The sequence below is a fragment of the Mytilus californianus genome, unplaced genomic scaffold (genome assembly GCF_021869535.1).
Source record: "Mytilus californianus isolate M0D057914Y unplaced genomic scaffold, xbMytCali1.0.p SCAF_10, whole genome shotgun sequence".
Lineage (NCBI taxonomy): Eukaryota > Metazoa > Mollusca > Bivalvia > Mytilida > Mytilidae > Mytilus > Mytilus californianus.
Genome location: NW_026262582.1, coordinates 47158755 through 47179744, shown reverse-complemented (window position 1 = coordinate 47179744; position 20990 = coordinate 47158755). Strand labels below are relative to the sequence as shown.

General features: G+C 30.9%; 1 protein-coding gene across 3 annotated transcripts; it reads left to right on the top strand.

The window, feature by feature from the left end:
* The first annotated feature begins 7270 nt into the window (after window positions 1–7270).
* Window positions 7271–20283, top strand: LOC127718256 (carcinoembryonic antigen-related cell adhesion molecule 1-like). Of its 3 annotated transcripts, XM_052224255.1 has the most exons (7): window positions 7280–7331; window positions 7800–7839; window positions 13762–14082; window positions 16029–16295; window positions 17022–17300; window positions 17828–18163; window positions 18738–20283. In XM_052224255.1, exons 1-7 carry the CDS (start codon window positions 7329–7331, stop codon window positions 19166–19168), a joined length of 1677 nt encoding a protein of 558 aa, XP_052080215.1. In that variant the 5' UTR covers window positions 7280–7328; the 3' UTR covers window positions 19169–20283. The 3 variants fall into 3 exon arrangements, with proteins under 3 accessions (XP_052080216.1, XP_052080215.1, XP_052080217.1); XM_052224256.1 differs by lacking the exon at window positions 13762–14082 and having other exon boundaries at window positions 7271–7331; XM_052224257.1 differs by having other exon boundaries at window positions 17828–20283.
* The last annotated feature ends 707 nt before the right edge of the window (window positions 20284–20990 follow it).

Genomic DNA, 20990 nt, shown 5'->3' with positions numbered 1-20990 from the left:
AATACAATTATAAAAGGTGTTGTTGATACGTTTTTTTGGTTTTTCTAATTTATATTTCTGCTTATTTGGTTTTTTTCAGTTCACAATTAAAAGACCAAAGATCAGTCGATACCGAGCACCTATGTATGATTGTTAACTCGAGTTTATGGCAACATACAACTTTAAAAAAGCATACCGAGCTACTCAAAACATTGGCATACGGTTACGATATAGTATATTAACAACATATATATCCCGGTTTAAACGATATTGCAGAGATTTATAAATGCGGTGTTATATTATGTTTGTACATTATTCATATGCATCTGTAAATAATCATATCTTTAGTATAGTAAACTTCCTTGTGAAAATTTATACCTAAAATTTTATAAGTACTAGTATATACTTGGAGTTCATAGCAAATCAACAAATTTTGCAGTTTGCAGGGGAACTTGGTTGTACTCTACTACATATTAATGAAATTATTTGTTCATAAATTAAATTTTCTGTAGAATAAAAGACACGAATGCGAGTCATTTATTAAGTCAAACTCATGCAGGTAGCAATTATATGCACAACAATGGTAAACATGCATAGTATTCATCTTTTGTGTTTGTTATTGCAAATCAACAGAATGTAGATATTAATAATCTCAATGTTAATGAAATTAAAGATGTTTTAAGTAAGAGGTATATGCAATTTTGGAAAGATGATATTTTACAGAATGCTACAGTGAACAAGTGGGTGAGAATAGTTAGATTTTTTAAGCAGGGTTGTTATATAAAGATTGAGAAAGATAAAACAAATGTATTTGTTTTTTGAATTCAATTGAAGAGGACATTCATTTTCTAATGGATTATCCATCGAACAACAAAGACAAGTAATGCTGAATTCTGCTTTAAAAATATGTAATAATTCATAAATCTAAATACAGAAAACAGATTGTTTTGGGTTTTTTCTTATTAATATAATGAAATATGCAACACTGTGACTTTAATTTGTTATAAATGTTTTACAATAAGAAATACACTGCTGTAGTTAAATCCATATTACCATAAGTATTATCGTTATTGTTTTTTTGTATGTTTTGTTTTTGTTTTTGTTTTTATGTCTATTTGTAATCACTATATGTTACAAGCCCTTCATGGGCCGATTATTGTTTTAATGAAGTATTCGTATTCGTAGTTGTATATGCAATACATAAATATGAACAGTAATTGCGTACATCTTGGTCCTATGATATATGAAGCCTTCTTTAACTGATTTTTATAGTTCGTTCTTATGTTGTTCTGTTACACCACTGCCCCAGGGATTAGCTAAGGGGTTAGGAGCCTGTAGTACAGTGGTTATCGTAGGTTTATGTCTGTTAAATTAGTAAATTGTTTTGTTATAAATTAGTCCGTTAGGTTTTCTTAAATGGAATTGTTTCATATTTTTCATGTCGGGGTCTTTTATACATGTTATAGCCGACTATGCGGTATGGGGTTTTCTCATTGTTGACGGCCGTACGGTTGCCTATCATTGCTTACATCCACTTCATTTGAATATTAATTGTTAGTTGTTTCATTGGCAATCGTACCACATCTTCTTATTCTTATAACAAGCTATTTACAAAGAAAGTAAGGCTTATAAATTGTATTCGTCAGAAGCCATTTTTTTTATGTATCTTTATTAGGAAAGCTCGTATTAAAGAATTCGATAGCCAGGAATTGGAAACATTGGAACCTTAAAGATTTCGCCTTTTTTTGGTTAGACCCTTACTGGTTTTAATGCTTTTTATTGTTTTATGAAATTTATGTCATGGTCTTCTAGCGTAACTGGTGAGTTATCGAACGTCATTGTCACAATCAAACAAGAAAATGGTTCGGAATAACATGCTTTGTGACGTTTTGAATTGTTTTTGGTTTTCTAGAATTTTATAATAAGTGTTTTACTGAAAAATTGACTGTACGTTTTAGTATGCATTTGTTCACTGATCTCGATCAGAGGTAGAATAATTTGTCTGACCTCAACCAATATTCATTTATTGGTATGTCCATATTCAGAAACCAATGTTTGGCTGAAGCTTACCCTTGATAAAAAATGAGTTCAACATTTTTTGTGATAGATCAATGAATATGTACTACAAATGTACTATAGAACGTAAAGACACTAAATTGATTTGTATTGCTAACTTTTCCGGATCACTCGAATTCATCGTCTGTTAACGTGGCGTTCATATTGCTTAATTTTGTAACCTTGTTTTCCTTTTTTCGATTTTCTTTAGATAAGGTTATTTGTACTTTTATCGCTTTTTATATCCACATGTCATAATAATTTCGCATAAGCATATACAAACAGATTATATTTACTGTGTTAACAACATTCAACAGGTATTAAAGTGTACCTTACAGGCCAATAAGGACTGTAAATGTGTCTATTTCATTTACAATTCAATCAGTGCAGCTATAAAACTTGAAACAGATTTATGTGAGTATGTACACTATGAAATGTCGGGAGCATTTGCGTGATTTGAAGGTTATATTATCAATGTTTAAACGGTTAAATATGGAATGCAAAAGATTACATTGCCAATTTGTATCCATTTGAAATCAATAGAACGGATGAAAGAGATATAGTTATGTGTCAATGTTCTTCTCCAAGTTTACAGAAAAAGTTGTCCGGGAATTTAACTGCAATCCTAGCTATAGGTGTCGCTCTTAAACAACAATCAATAGTACAGTACAGCTGTAAATTGTTTGTTTGTAACAAATTCAAAAGACAACTTAAATCTTACATATTGCTTCAGCATCAATATTGAACTAACCTTAAGGTTCGGTATGTTTAATAGTACGTTTTTATTAAAAACGAATTGTTAATGTACCAAACAGAAAACCAAGTGTCATTGATCATTTTTTAATAATCAATAAATCTTTTTTAACTCCCCAAAATACTTAAGTGCAATCTATATCTTATTATATGGTGTTGCTATCAGGTATTCAGCCCTCGATGTTGCACTTGTTTGACTTCTCCATTCTGGGTGCATCAGCACTTTGTTGTGGAACATCATAATTTATATACATATGTAAAGACTAGAAACATGTCCCCCAAACGTGCGACGTTGATGACAGTGTTTGTCTAAATATATATCGTGTCCCCTTATGGATACACAGGAAAGTGTCCACTCTATTAACGTTAATTCAATATTCATGTTCATATTCATAATCAGAATATTTCAAGAGAAATTTTAGGCATTAAATTAATTACACTAAGGTATAAAACGTAATATTGTGTTAATGAAAGTCGAAGACAATGAAATGTCAATATATAGGTAAACATAGGCCGGGATCAGGTGCAAAATAAGGAAGGATAATAAAATAGTAAGGCATACTTGGAACTAGTAGAAGAGGGATGTTTGTACTGCTCAGCAAATAACTCAACCTTAGTAAAAATGTATTTTAATTTTCCACTCTTTCTGTTCGATGATATCCTGTTATACAATTAATCACTGTGTACAGATTTCTACGTCTTGAGCACTTGTCTATCCAAATTACAATCAGTAGCCATTGCTTAACATGCATTTATCTTATTCATAATACTACTTGAATTATATAAAGAATTCAATAATTGTATATTTAAGTCAACAGTATGCCTTAATAAGAAATAAAGATGACCTTGTTCATAGATGTTTTACCTCATTGTCCCATTTGTTGCACCAAAGAACCTTTGAAGAGATCTGTATTCCATAATTGAAAAATCCATTATTAGGTTTTCCTTTACTTTCATATAATTGCGAAATGAAGGACATAAAATGAAAATTGAACCGACACAGTTAATAAATAGAACAAGTGTTAAAGACAACATTGCAGGAAGGGCAGTACACACAAAACTTTAAAATGCGTAACCTAGGTACTGTTAATGTTATAACTACCACTAAAAAGACATCTTTTTTGGGTGAAATATAATATAATTAAAATAATTATCTCCCAACTGAAAAGCTTGGCTAACTTATTTGAATGTGGATAGAATGTTGGTCCTGTTTAGAATATTCAGCCTTGAACATCACTGGAAAAAAACGTTAGTTGTCGAATGCGCATTAAAATTCACAAAAATTGGTACCGTTGATAATATGATAATCAGTGGAAACGCAACGCTTCTGACGTCGGAAAAAAAAAACACATTTTACAGCTGTGACGTATCTTAGCAAATGACAGATAAGGAACATTCACAGCCATAAGTCGAAATTAAACTGACAACGCCATGGCGAAAAATAAAAAAAAAAAGACAAAAAGACAGTATACAAAACATAACATGGAAAATGAAATAATGAGCAACACGAACCCCACCAAAACCTGGGTGTTAGCAGATTTTGCTGTGCAGGGAGCACCAGTCGTCCTCATGTACAAAAACCGGAGATACATCAAATTCGGAAAGTCAAATTCGAGGAAAATATGACCGGGTGATGGTTACGACAATTGGGAAATATCCGTCGTCATCTGTGAAACAGACTTTCCGTAACGATCAACGAACTCGTGATGACGGCTGTGAAATTTTCGAAGGGATGATTTCAACTAAACCACATGGAACTCTTGGTTTGATCGATTCCTTGTGAGCAGAAACACTCTAACAAGTGAATCATGTTATCAAATGCAAGCTCCTGAATCTAGAATCTGCTGGGAGATATATATTCCATATACAAGGCCCTTCTGGAATGTAGCTACATAGAAATCGAAACTTTACAATTGGCAAGCTAAAGATTTTTTTTTTTTTTAATTTTTAGTTTGGAATAGGAATCACTTGACGTGTGAAGTCTAGAAAAATAAAAAAAAATAGATTGATACTATTGCAGGTTGAATGAGCCTTAGATTGTATTTACTGTAACAAATCTTTGGACTTTTTTAGTATCCACATCTGATACACTCAAACCCTAGAATAGATAATTTTACAATGACTATGAAGCCAGGCTTTCATTGCTGATAAAATTGATGGTAATAATTTAGAAAGATGTTTCGTGAAACACTTGGAAGACCAAGAAATATAACGCTTTTTGTTAGGATACTTATGCAATCTAGGTATCCAATACAGAGAAGGAAGATCCAGTTCTTCATCTTTGGTTGAAATTCTAAAGAAACATCGAACAAACCCATTAGTATTACCTCCTTGGTATGTGTCCTGGGGGTTTATGTTGAGTTCATTAAACTAATTCATTGATTACACAGTTCATGTAATGTGATTAACACACAACAACGATGTTGTTGGTGGCTTTATCTGAGGTATATATAGCCTATTTGTTATGGAGTTAGGAAAGTTGCTTCACAACATTTGGTGTTTAAACTTAGATGTAGCATGTGTATTTATAGACCTATTTAGTTTTTTTATTCTAATATGTATCAATGACATCACAGCCTTAATCCATTCGGAAGGAGTATCTGAGTACTAGTAAGGTCATAATTTTGACACGATCAAGAAATGAAAGTAATCTGATATGACAGGTTTGTGGAAAGGTGAGACATTTAAATAATTGGGCGATATGTGATTTAAATGGCACGGCAAAGTTGATTTATTTCTGTAATATGGACACATTTGGAAAATGGATACGTTTGAGAGATTGCATATTGTCCAACATATAGACGCAAGATATTGACAATTAACCATTATATTTTTAGTAAACTTTGGATTTTCAAATACTTTGGCCTGAAGCATCATTGAAAAGACATTTATTGTCAAATTACGCATCTGGTGCACTAAATATAGTACTGTCAATGTTATTATCTGATAGTATGCTCTTCTAAAATATGCGATCATCGAAAACCATTTAGCGGTAAGGAACCGCGACATCCGTCAGATGTCAACTTTGACTAATTGAGTTGAAATCTTGTTTTAAGTTTTATCAAACAGTTCGTGGACATTGTGAACGGAAAACGTTAGTCAACATGTATAATTAAAAAAAAAAACTTTGAAACCTGTATTCCAGCAGCTACTTTACATAAATGTATTGGTATAACAAATATCTATTAACAAATAAATCTTTTTGTTGAAATCAAATAAATTTCCATGTTAAGACAATGTTTATTCTGCATACATATCATTTACCTGCCTTCAAACAAAATTATTTTTTTCTTCAAATTTATAATATTGATTTGAGTATTTATTCTATTTGCAGAGTTGTCGCAATTATGTTGATTGTGTAATTATACAACAAAGTATAACTATACTGTATACTGATTTGATGTGTCATTGACGTATATACAAGTACTGTATACTGCATTACCAATAACATTAACGGTACCAATTTTTCTGCACCAGATGCGCATTTCGACAATCAATGTCTATTCAGTGATGCTTGAGGCCAAAGTATTTGAAAATCCAAAGCTTATTAAAAGGATGAAGAGCTTGAAACCAAAAAGGACAACAAAGTATAGCCAAAGCCGGGCAAGGAATCAGAGCTTTGCATGCTGGAGATACATTCCTTAATTTCAAATAAATTCAAAATTTAATAACACAAAATCCGTATTTTCATGCCAGTACCGAAGTACTGGCTACTGGGCTGGTGATACCCTCGGGGACTATCAGTCCACCAGCATAGGTATCGACCCAGTGGTAGTAGTAACATAAACGGTACCAATTTTTCTGCACCAGATGCGCATTTCGACAATCAATGTCTCTTCAGTGATGCTCGAGGCCAAAATATTTGAAGAGCTTTTCATGAGGGAGATACATTCCTTAATTTAAAAAAATTAAAAAAAAAATTATAATTCGTATGTTTATATTTATAAACTTCAATAACATTAAAATAGCATGAACAACTTGAATTTGTCAATACATGTATTTCCCGTGCATGAACATGTAAATACCTACATGAATTGATTTTTAAATATTCCATATATTTGTTCCATTTTCATTTTTGTAGTGTTGTATGGTGTCGTGAAAAAATCAAATCATAAACACTGACGAATCTTTTTGTGTATTTCAATTACTCAGACAGTCTTTTTTGAATGAACAAATGTTTTAATTTGCACCTTAAATATAATAACATAGGGTAGCATGTTTGAAAAATTTGACCCTTGATATAGATATGACATTATGAAATGTGCTAGTAGACTTTTCCTAAGGTCTTTGCTGAGGTCTACAGGAGAGTTGTTATTTATGCAAACTAGTATCATTTTATTCTTCACAACTTTACTAATTTATCCAAGTCTATACTTTCATTCAAATATGTATGAATAGATTAAACATCACAGGACATTATGACTGTTCAATTTCCGATTTATAACAGGAAACTATTGTTAATTACATTTATCTGGATAAGGAAGTATTTTGAAGGAGAAATCCATTGATCACGCACACTACAATATATATAGTGGTAAATAATGGTAAGTAAATCATTTATTTAATGTTTTTCATTTGACAACAAGAACACATATTTCTTTTACCTAAAATACCTCCTTACAAATTGCGATAATCAAATGCAAAAAAATGTTCGCTGTTATCTTAGTATACAAATATTAATAACAAGTAAAACCACTTTAATTGAAATCAAAATAAATCGGAGACTTTGTACATAAACAAATTGTAAAATATAAACATGTTTCTTACATTTTATAAAACCATCTTATGTTTTAGTAATGTATATAAAATTCACACCTCAAATGTTAACCTATAATACTTTAGTAAATAATGACTGTCATAAATAAACTGTGATACTAGCATTTGGAAATTCAAATTTGACATTACATTGAACAGTATTATGATGTTTGTTATTTTGTTTTCAAATTGATTGTTCATAACAATATCTTTGACTTTGAAATTGTGAAGATATTCATCATTATGTTTATTTTTAGGTGACACTTTTACAAATGATATGGCTGAATCAAATGATAGGTATGTGAATTACAGCAGTCGTTCTCATGCTATAAATGCAGTAATTTTAATATAGATGTGTAGAAGAGTCTCAAGCTAAAATTTGCTTCAAATAGCTAGTTCCGTTACATATATATTTGCTTTGAACGGAATGAATTAACGTGAATTATCTCTAATAACATAAAAGATACCAATTTCATCACCAGATGCGGATATTCTATCCAGGAATAGATTATCATGACTGTATTTGACAAAAACCTTTCTGATAAAATTGAGAATGGAAATGTCTTCGTCCTTATTGCTCTTCAGCTTAGTACTTTAAAATTGTAAGCCTGGTATCTATGATGAGTTTATATTGGATGATTAATGTCTCTTCTGAAATGTTCTAAATATTTGTTAATCTAAAATCTCCATGCCACAAAACCAGGTTCAACCCACCATTTTTTTCTTAAAATGTCCTGTACCAAGTCAAGGAAATGGCCATTGTTATATTATAGGTCATTTCTGTGTGTGTTACATTTTTAAGTTGTGTTTTTGTTGTGTCGTTGTTCTCCTCTTATATTTGATGCGTTTCCCTCATTTTTAATTTGTAACCCGGATTTGTTTTTATCTCTATCGATTTATGAGTTTCGAACAGCGGTATACTACTGTTGCTTTTATTTTTTTATCTACAACAAACGTTTAAGATATGAAAAAACCAAAATGGACCTATAGTTTGTTAAATAAAAATATGCAACAACAGTTATCAATTCAAAACATATACAACAACAGTTATACATTCGTAACCTGGCACACATATATACATGTAGCTGCTCTGACGTTGTACAAGATATTTTAAATAACTTTACATCAAATGGAATTTAGTACTTAGATTTCTTACAATCTCTGTTTTTGCCCTGTGTTTGTTGTATGTCTGTTTTGTATTACTTATTCAGAAGTCTTTACGTCAGTTTTTGTAAGAGTTCTTTTACTGCTTTGCCTATTATTTCATATTCCGTAATTGTGATCGTTATTCAATGTTACAACCTCCGGTCTTTTTTTATTTTACCTATACCCCTATTTAAATTATCATGATTTTACGTAATGGAAAGAAATTAAATAACAACCCAACTTCTAGGATATCCACGTGCTTAAACACACGTATTTGTAATGCATCTACAGTCAGATTGTTAAACAAAAAGGCACGTGGATATCCACATAATTCCAAAAAATGACTTACCTGTTTTAGATTAACTTCAAAAAATACTGTTAGGTCAACAGTGAACGGGAGAGCTTTTTCACTCTCCTTTTCTTGTGACATTACCTGAAAAACTCAAAACCTTATATACGTGGTAACTTGAATCCAGCATAAGTGTGGTATTCAATATGTGGGACGGACGGGACGAGAATATTACAGAAGAAATCAAGCTCACCTTTACCGCTTTTGAAGACCTAAAAAGTTCTAAAGTTTGATGTGCCAACATTTAGATAAGCATAATCGCATTCTAAAATTTATAAAATTTCAACCACTTGAAACCGTTCAGAAACAACCAGGACAATCACACAAGTAATTTGAAAAATCCCGTGAAGTTTTGTATAAAAAAACGTCAAACAGCTTATCCTCTCGGTCCCAATGACAAAATATTGGGACAGGGGAACATTTCTAAAACTTCTATCGATGTCATTTATATTGTCGATAAACGACTAAGAAATAATAGGTCTCATGGTAAACGCAAATACCGTAGTCAACGTATTAAACATCGTATAAATTATACACTTGTTGATCTGTTATCTATAATAATAAATTATGGTAGACATCAAGTATTATGGAAACTGGGTCATATACCAATAAGTAAATTATATGCTATTTTTCAGGAGTGTGAAGAAATTTCATTTTTTAGCCCGTTGTATGAATACACCCACATTATTACAGCCCTTTGTCATCACGGGCTGTTTCCTAGTATCGATAAACCTGAAAATCATAAAAAGCATTTTCTTAAATTAAAATATATAAATAGAGGTATTGATTTAATTAACTTATCTAGTATATTCAATGACTCTACCATCCATAGCCAAATACCTCCATATTTTGATAATACAGAACCACCTGTTATTTCGTATTCTTATAAAAAAAACAGCAGAAGTTTGATTTTTAATTATACGTCAGTTACATCAGACGTCAATATAGAAAATAATGCTCCTTCCACTTGAGACTTTGAAACATCTAGTTTTAGATATGTTCCCTATGGTCATGTCATTACAGGAGACCTCAACATCGTCGAAGAACGCGTGGTCAAAACTTTTCTTAAGAAAGGACCTAAATATCGTCCTCCATCTATAATAGATTGGGAACAGTTTCGTCAGGGCATTAAAAACACTTTGTCTGCCTACTGTAAAAATAAGTGTTAACGTGAAAAATCTGATAAAAAATCTCCAGACAGTTCTTTGAGTAAAATTATGAATACTGTTGATATTCGTATATCTCACTTTGAAAACAATTCTAAAATTAATAATAGGGTCCATGATATACCCATTTCTAGAATTAAAAATAAACTCCAAGTAATCGCAAAGCGGTTTGTGTTCGTACCGGCAGCCAAAGCAGCCAATAATGTAGTGGTGGTGTGACGCATATACTACACGAAAGTTCTCCAAAACGGGATTATCAATTCGTCTACATTCAGCTCCACAGATAGTCAAATTATAAACAAGCATATCACTGCCACTACCAAGCTTAAAGCCTCTTCCGAAAATTTGAAAGTCCCGATATGTACTGGTTACCTAAATTACACAAACAACCATTGAAATTCCGTTTCATCTCCGCATCTAGTAAGTGTTATACTACTAATCTAACAGTGCTTCTTACTACCTCCCTAACTATTATCAAAGAACTTGTTATTAACTTTTGTAATAAAGCTTACGAAAATTATGGTATTAATTATTTTTGTAGTGTTAAGAATTATTTAGATGTTTTAGATAAAATACGTGCTTGTGATGGTCCTTTTAATTCTGTTGACAGTTATGATTTGTCTACTCTCTACACTACACTTCCACGCAATCTTATCAAGAAAAAGTTTTCATATCTAACTAAATGGTCTTTTGAAAAATCTCATTGAAATTTTATTTGCTGTAACTCATTTAAAGCCCTTTTCTGTAATGAAAAAGGAAAGTATGCTAGATACACTTACTGGAAATGTGAAGATATGATTGAAGCTTTACATTTTTTCCTGAACAACAAATATGTACGTTTCGGCGATAAAGTTTATCCACAGGTAGTAGGTATTCCTATGGGCACTAATTGCGCCCCTTTAATAGCAGATTTATTCCTGTATTGCTATAAATCTCAGTGTATGACCAATCTTAGTGAAGATACGTCATTGTTACATTTGGTTGTTACTTTTAACAATACTTACCGTTATCTTGATGATATTTCTTCGTTAATTAATCCAGACTTCTCTAAATATACTAACGAAATTTACCCAAAGGAATTTACTTTTAATAAATCTAACATAAACAGCAGTAGTTGTCCTTTTCTAGAATGAGACATTTTTATTTCTAAAGGGAAACTCAATGCTAATTTTTACGACAAAAGAGACGATTTTTCATTCCCTATTGTTAATTTTCCTTTTTTAGACGGCGATGTTCCTTTGGCTCCATCATACGGTGTTTATATATCCCAACTCGTTCGTTATGCCCGTGTGTGTGGTGATGTCATAGATTTGAAAGAACATAATCAATGCATCACTGGTAAATTATTAAGTCAGGGATTTCTTTACTATAAATTACTTAAAAACTTTACTAAATTCTTTCATAGATACAAAAAATTGATAAGTAAATTTGGCTGTACCTGTAGAAAATTGATTAAAAACGGTATTTCACATCCTGAATTTTACGATAATATTGTACTAAAAGCGCGGAAATCACTATTTGATCCGTGTAAATTGATCGAACCTTTAAACAAACTTATTAGTAAAGGTTATCTAAACAATGTTGTAATTAGATCTTTAAATAAAGTTTACATTGGCACAAATATCGATTTTGTCATCAGCAAATTAAAACATAACTAAATTTGTATTCTTTTCAAACGTTTTTTTTGGGATGTATAAATACACATCCACGTTCATTATTTATATAGAGATTACTCTATCTATATATAACATTATACATATTTATTAAACGGTTAACTCCTAACTATCCTTCTGCCTATCGAGACTTTTATTTTGACATTGCACAAGCCATGTCTTCTTTGACAGTCTATGACGTTAAAACAATTTATCCATGGGATGTATTTTAGTTGATTTTAGTCTGATGCATGAGTTTTTATTATTAATTGTTTGTGGCTTTTAACTAGCTTTAAGTAACTGCGAGTACTCTCATATTGTACTTTTGTATTATTACAATTTGTAATGTATTTTTGTTATTTAATGTTTACTTATTTAGTGTTATATCTCGTCTCACTATTTTTAATATGTACCACTTTTGATAAGTGTTTAGTATGACGATAAATTTTCACTTCAGTTCTCGTACTATGAACAACAAAATTATTTTTTTTGTAAAAAAATATTTCCGTACTCCATGTATACCTTACAACAATTTTTTTTTATTTACCTGTGTACATTATTTTATTTAGCGGTATGTTGTCCAAGGTTATGGTTGTCTTTCTGATATTGTTTTACATCTAACCCCCTTGTTTTATTAATTTTGTATTTACATTGTGTCATATATCAAATTTATTCGTTCAGTGTATGTTCACTTGTTTTTGTTAATATGTCAATTGATTAAGTTAAGCAATTGCAATTGATATTTTATAGTGTGTCTTTCTATGTTGTGATGTTACACTATTGTTTCAGGTGAGGATGAAGGTTGGAGCCTATTTAAACGTTTAAACCCACTGCATTTGCTGCACCTGACCTAAGTCAGGAACCTGATGTTCAGTGGTTGTCGTTTGTTGATGTGGTTCATAAGTGTCTCTCGTTTCTCGTTTTTTATATAGATTAGACCGTTGGTTTTCCTGTTTGATTGGTTTTACACTAGTCATTTTTGGGGCCCTTTATAGCTTGCAGTTCGGTGTGAGCCAAGGATCCGTGTTGAAGGCTATACTTTGACCTATAATGGTTTACTTTCACAATTTGTGACTTGGATGGAGAGTTGTCTCATTGGCACTCATACCACATCTTCTTATATCTAATTAAAGGATATAGATCCTAGTATTTGCTTCTTTCATCCTTTTAAATGCAACATAGTTAGATGATAAACTTATTCTTAATTTAAAATTTCGGAAAGTATTAAACTCCGAACCGATCAACACCGATGTGGTGCTGATGTATTGTTCTGCTACTCGTTGAACAGTATTCAAAACGCAAGAATGCATAATTCTCGAAGATTTTAGGAGTCAAGCAACAAAAGGGACATACGTTTAACTTGTTTTTTTTTAAGAATTAGAACCTTAGTTTCTAAATGAATCATAAAATAAGAAATTTAGAATTCAAGTAAAATAAGTTATTAATCATGTATGTATCAACGAAAAAACTATTTAGCTGACGATACCCTTAACATGCTTATACTCCACTAACTGCGGTATCGGCCAAGTGCTGACAAATAAAAATAGCGCTTTGAAATTGGTTAGTAAATGATTATATAATAATTGACAACTTGAAAAGCATTGTGATCAAACAAATATCCAAGTCCACCTGATGTAAACTTTGGAGTTAGATAGTCTAAAAATTTGAAAAAAGTGGTAACCCGATTAATTATCCTAAGAATTGTAGACGCTCTCATTTAAAAATATTTTTTTAATGGGATTTGCACTTTTTATATGTTTTCATTGTATCTGTATTTACACAATTTAATTAGAATATTGAAGTATTGAAACGCACTGTCAGGTTTATTTGAATACATGAAATCAGTGTACTTTTATGAGCGAAATACATATTTTGATATATATAAAACGTATTAATTATTTTCAAGTTATTATGAGTGCAGTAAATATCATTTACCAAAAGGAAGGATCAACTGCATTGCTTACATTTCCCAAGGATGAAAAAAGGACAGGAAATGGATGGTGTTTATTTGATTCCGAAAAATATTTGCATATTGATGTTATTTTCCAATTTGAAAATGGGATATATGTCAACTTAGCAAATACCCCAAAGTATATGATTTTAAATAAGGAAAGATCAAAGTGGTTTCAACTGCAAATCAAAAACTTAACATTAGACGATGCTGGAACTTATGTCTGTAAATGGTCTTTAGACGGTTCTAGATATGATATAGAGTTACATGTATTAAGTAAGTTTCTTCATTAATTATTGTTTTTTCATATTTACTAAAGAAATTTATATTGTTCATATTATAGACAAGAATTTCAGAAGAGAAAGACAAACATACAAATGTCAACATTTGATAGTTTACAGTATCATGAGTATAATAATGGTATTTAAACCAGAAACACATTGGAGGTGTCTTTAAAACAGAATATAAAATGATAATTACAAATGAAATAGTACAAAAGGAAGATAACACGCTTTACCTAAAACCCGAAAAAATATAATTTTAGTACAACAGACAACACCAGCAAACAGCCTTGTTAAAAAACACGTGCAATAACAAAACAACTAAGAATAAAACATGTTCAAAATATACTGATATGGGATATGTACAGAGTGTGGTTGGGATAAACCAATTTTAGCACACCGAGCAGCGTTAATTCAAAATAGATATTAATACAAGTAATTGAATGGCAAACAAGCCATTTACTTGAAAATTAATGTTCTTCTTAGATGACATCATACATTTTTCAATAGCAATTTCTATGTCGCAAGAGCCTATCAATTTTTGATTCAAATAGGGAACTATTTATGACACCAATATTCAATTTGCCAGATCAAAAAAATTATCAAAAGCGAACAATAGTTATGAAGTCATTTAAGCACATAACTTATTAAGGGTTAAACCAGATTTGCAAGTATAAAGATTGAAAATTGTTATGGTATTGTATGTTGAAGAGGCATTACAGTATTTAATCGAATATACTTAGAAAACTACTTAAAATTGGTTCCTCAATAAAACTACATACCAGCCTTGCGAAAAGTTATATTCTGATATAACTAAACAACTAAACATTCATCCTTTTACACCGTTAAATGATAGTTTTCTTCTATATGTTTCAGTAGTCGGGATCCTAGATATATTATCATCATAACCTATTATTTTTTAATATTATTTCTATTATAATTTGTATTATCATTTTTATAATTATTATTATTATTAATTTATCTATTTATTCATTCAAAGTCTTAACAGACTACTGTGCAAACAAATTATTTTGATCGTCTGTGCAATAATATGTTGATGTAGTTCATTAGTGATTCTCGTTTCTAGTTTTTTTATATAGATTAGACCGTTGGTTTTCCTGTTTGAATTGTTTTACACTAGCCATTTTGGGGCCATTTATAGCTTGCTGTTCGGTGTGAGCCAATGCTCCATGTTGAAGGCCGTACTTTGACCTATAATTGTTTACTTTTCACACATTGTGACTTGGATGGAGAGTTGTCTCATTGGCACTCATACCACATCCTCTTATATCTATTAAATATCAAAACTATTCATTGATGCAAGATTTACACAAAAAAATGACAAGTGAATAATTCAGGCTATCAAAAGACTTTATTACACATACAATTTCTTTATTATTACTTAATAGTATTTCTTGTCCGGATTTCCTTTCTTATTTGGCCAGGTTAAGGCTGCATCTGTTATTCAAATTTTGACGTAGGGTATGCATTTTATATTCGTTTGGCCTCAGGCATCACTAAAAACACATTATTTTTCGAAATGCAAATTTTTACTATCAAAATTATCAACAAAACATTATATTGTTGTTGTTGGTTGCTACTGACAATGACATATATCTTGTTGTTTGGAAATTTCTCAACTAATGCAAGTAAATCAGTTACCAACAGATTTTAGATGTATTGTTTGTCTGCGAAAATCTATAATAAAAATTGTGATCTCATGGAATTGGAAATTTATGCGTACTTGCGATAACGAAGTTTTGTGTGTACACATATCTTAAGTAATCAATGGTTTCTGTGTACATCGCTGTTTTTTGTTTGTTGTTTTAATCAGTTTTTCTATACGTATTGTTTTCATCTGAAATCCGAATTCCGAATTATTATTTAGTATTGTTAGGTAGATATTCATTATAACCCTGATCATCTATCTTTTTTTTTCAGATTATCCCAAAGTGCACATTGCAGAAGGGTCATCCTTACAACTAGTAGAAGGCCATCGATTGAATCTTACATGTACAGTTGACGATGAGACGAATGTTAATGTTGAATGGTTTTATTTAGATGAAAATGGCAATCTGTTAAACCTACATCAATCGAACAAAGCGTTCATTTTACAAACTGTAACCAGAAATGATACCGGAGTATATCAATGCCAAGCAACAAACAGAATTGGAAACAGTAGTTCAACAGTAAACATTACCATTCAATGTAAATTAAATTGATAATACTTTATATTTCTTTTGAAACCGTTACTTCTTAACCATTTATTTGAAATGCATAAGCATTTATTAAAGTTTACTTTACAAAATGTATTTTCATTCATATTTGATAATATTATCATACATGAGACAAAAACAACCGAAATACTTTTATAGTAAATTACCGATGACGGTTTTATTTTATTATGATTTACTTTAATATTATATTTTTTTTACTATTGAATACCATTTTTGAAAAAAAAAGTCTTTTTATGACCACAATCTAATTATTCAACACCTTTATTTGGAATAAGCTTTTGACAATTGACTTTTGAATTTAGTAGACAAATATTTCAGTTGTTTTCCTTTTATAGTTGATGTGTATCCCTCGGTTTGATTTGTAACCCGGATTTGTTTTGACTTAATCGTTTTATGACTTTCGAACAGCAGTATACTACTGTTGCCTTTCTTTATTCATATTACCAAAACATGATTAACAGGCAATTTACCAACACTTTTTTTTGGTACAAGTTAAGAAAGGAAACAGGACATATTCCTGTTTTCTGTTTTTCATTATATGTGTATTTATTGAACATTTCAATTTCCATACTGAGTTCATTATTGCTCTGGTGACATTGGATGTTAAGCGTTCCTAAGGTCTCGTACGATTCGCCATGGTATAAATCAAAAACAATTATGATATTACATTTAAAATTATTTCCTTTAAATTAATTAGATCCGCCTGCAGTTGAACTAGTCGTATCAGAAGATTTTATTGAATGCATTTTACACCAAGGAATTCCTGCTTCAAACAATCTTTTCCAGCTAGAGCATCAGTCTGTGTTTGGTGTGCACATTCGAGAAATCCATTCATTTTCAAGTGATAAGTTATTACTGCTAAAGTCGTATATTCCATATGAAACCAATGGAATATATGTTTGTCAAGCTAGTAATGGTGTAGTTGACGTTGATGGATTTGCAATTCATAATAAATCTACGATTTTCAAACATTCAGGTATTGATCACGTTTGTACATATGCATTAATAATCTGGTACTTTGACAAATTGACCATGATTTTGAAATTTGAGAATAATGGTAATCACAAAACTCGTGTTAAAACATTTTATGCTGCTATTTTCAAAAAGACTTCTTCTATCCTTTAACGCTGTTAATGATAAGTGTTTGCCTGTGAACTTTTGTAGTTTGGTAGCTTTCAATACATATTTATTCATATTATTCATTGGGTTGCACATATTACCTTTGACATTACTCGTAAGCAGCAGAATGACAAAACCACTAGAAGAGTAGCTTACCCGATGGTCTTTGATTGGTTTATATGAGCCATCTTACATTGTTTGTGTTAAGCTTTTCGACCATGTTTGTGTTTAGCTCTGTAAATTTATTTGTATTTAAGGCTCGCATCTTTTAGTCTTTGTGTTCTCTGTCCGTCAACAAATTGATTGAAATACTGCTGATCTTTTTTTGATATATGTATCACTCTATTATTCCTAAATATATGGTTGAACAATTTATAATTATAGGACGACCAGTGTTTTCGAACGAAAATACTAATGTTTTATATGGAGAACTAGGAAAGCCATTTTTAATGAAATTCATAATATACAGTTTCCCGATTTTACAAGAATTGCGACCCCAGAAGAAATTTGGTAATCATTCAACGAATCAAAATGTCGGAACAGATCAAACTATGAAAAGTCTTTTATCTTATACGGAATACGACACCAAAGAAAAGATTCCAGGTTATGAAGTTATATACGAAAAAAACATTTTGACAAATGAAGATTTTACTGTTTACAATTTGTGGGCAAAAAACAGTTTTGGGGAATCATTTTATATGTACAAAATTATAGCTTTAGGTAAGTAATAAAGATATCGTATACCGTGAGAAGTGACTATATACCTAAACATGTAAGCAAAACAGATCTTATCGAGAAATATTGTATGTTTCCGGTGTGGTAATGAAGTTTGATTTGATTATTTTTTTCAACGACGAAGATTCCAGGTAGGTAAACAAAACACATAATTCGAAGATATTAACCATCAGCAAAAACATAAACACAAAGAAAAATCTACAATGAAACCACGTTAAATTATATATTGAGGAACAGTTATCCATCGGAATAAAAATATGTAGGCAGTTAAATGATTCAATGAATTTTAGTTATCTTGGGTAAAGATGTTTTAAATACAGGTTTGGAAAGCGAAGCAGTTAAAAATCAATCTATATTGAAGATGTAATCAAGTTGTGCGTGTGATTTTATTTACGGCATAGAAAGAGTCTGATATAAAAACAAAATAGTATATTTAATGTAGACATATAAACTCTATAACCCGCACAACAAAACCATCAACAACCATAAAAAAATGTCCTGTTCAAATAACATTGTCTTACTTTAATTAACTTCTACCTTTCTATTTGCCCTTTTGCAGACAAAGTAGATAAAAGCAGACATATGAAAATTCATTTCTTGGTATCTGTTAGTATTTCTGCTCTTCTAGTGTTATACATTGGCGTAAGTCATTTCCATTGTCTCATCCGATCATCACGATCCAACAGATTAGATGTTATTCAAGAAAATTCATACGATGAAATAGACGTAGTACCTTATGAATTGGACAACATTCAGCAACCTGTAGATGATGTTCATGACCAAAGCTACGACGGTAACTCTATAGACAGTAATGTGTCAAGGCAAAATGTAACAGAAAACAATTCTACGATGCAGTTATTACAAACCAGACCAACAGACTCGCATCGCATCGCAATAACTATGAAAATATGTATCAACCAATTGTACGCGAAAGAAACGACAATCAATGTTACAGTCAATATTTACGTGATGTTTTGGATTAGACTGTGAATCCACACTTTACAGGATGTTATATCAGTTGTAATGTATAGTAAACATAATTTGAGATTATAAAATATAAAAATTGTCAGTTCCATAGTTATATCATAAGGAATCAAAGTCATCGTTAGTGATTCTTTAACATTGAATTGTTTGAAACACATGGAAATACTAAGCTTTTAACAATATACTTCTGGTGGAATCAAAATAATTGATATTATTTATTGTATAATATTTTCATAGCTGGTAACCATGACATTTTAGTTTTACGAATTGAGATCAAACTTTTTTATGATTTAATTTCGAATTGTAAAACGCGTTTGATTTTTTCAATTGCAATATATTCGATCAACGTTGCAAGATACTCAGATCTGAAATAAGACTGTTTTAATCGAAAACAAATGTGTATTGAAGTTTTAAATGCGGTCATGGTTAAGGTTCAGGTTATTGGTTGGTTCACATAAAAGGCATAGCTAGATGTAATCAACAATAATTATTGAAAGCAATCGTCAAGTATCATTTTGAAGCTAATTAAAGCTGTCAATGTGATTAGGGTTTTTCTCATTGGTGACGGCCTTACGGTCCATATATTTGCTTAAATCCACGTAATTCTATCTAAGATATATTTGTTTTGTCGTATGTTGATTATGAATTAACGAAACATAAATACACTAAGTCTTGTAAATGAAACGGTCATTTTGATCTGAACAGCTCCTGAAAGACTGAATAAGCCAGTGCTTGAATTCCATTAAAATCTGTTCAATCTTTGTTTACATTGTTCAGTAGTTGTTTTCATCTGTTCGAAACAACAACATGCTGCATTGTCTATACATGTATTGAACAGAACGTAATTGACTGCGAGCAAACTGTCAGAATATGGGTATATATTATAAGAGAATATCTGAAAAATAACTTTATCTCTTAACAAGACTTGATCTGATTTGTTTTCAGATGATGCTAAAGTCTAAATGACCGTTTAATATTAAAATGCATCTACGAGTGATACTGCTGTGCAAAAAAAGCAAATATATTGCATATATCTACACGAAACAATCTTTTCTACTAATGAAATAAAGATATCACAGATGTAAATGATCAATGTATTCCATTAAGTTACACATCATAAAACGGTCTGATTGCTTTCTCTGTTTGCAGTTAAACTATTAAAAATTTGTTCTTATGATAATAAGAATAGTTTTCTGCTTTATCTCAAATATACACACTGAATTGACGACGGGTACATGTTAGTCAAATAATTCACAAATACAGAACAGAAGAAAGATAGTATTCAAAACGTACGTTCTTTCCTTTGAATTACGGGAAAAACAATTACATATTCACATAGTTCCAAGTTCCCTTAAGTGGGGTTCGAGTTGCTCGGTCTTTAGATTTCTGTGTTGTGTTTTACACGTTTTATATGTTGTTTTTTGTCCTTTGTTTTTTTTTTTTTTTTTTTTTTTTTTTTTCTTTTTTGTCAAAACGTTGTCAGATTATATTTTTTTTTAATCACGAGTTCGAATGTGCCATTGGTATCGTTGGCTTCTCTTTTAAGTTTACTATATGGAGATGTATCGGGTGAAACTAGTTTTGTAAATATACACAAAAGAATATTTAATAACTATACACAGTGATGCACCCGCACTCCACTCTGAAGTAACTGTATTATAACAAAGTCAATGTAGGACTTTCTTTGAGATATTATTGTTTCTGGGAGACACAAATGATGCACCCGCAGATGCAAAGTGTTATTTTAAGATACACAAAACTGAGAATTGAGCAAATAGTTCAATGGTTCACTGTAGGAGGAGTTATCCGGAAACGCTATGCACCTCTT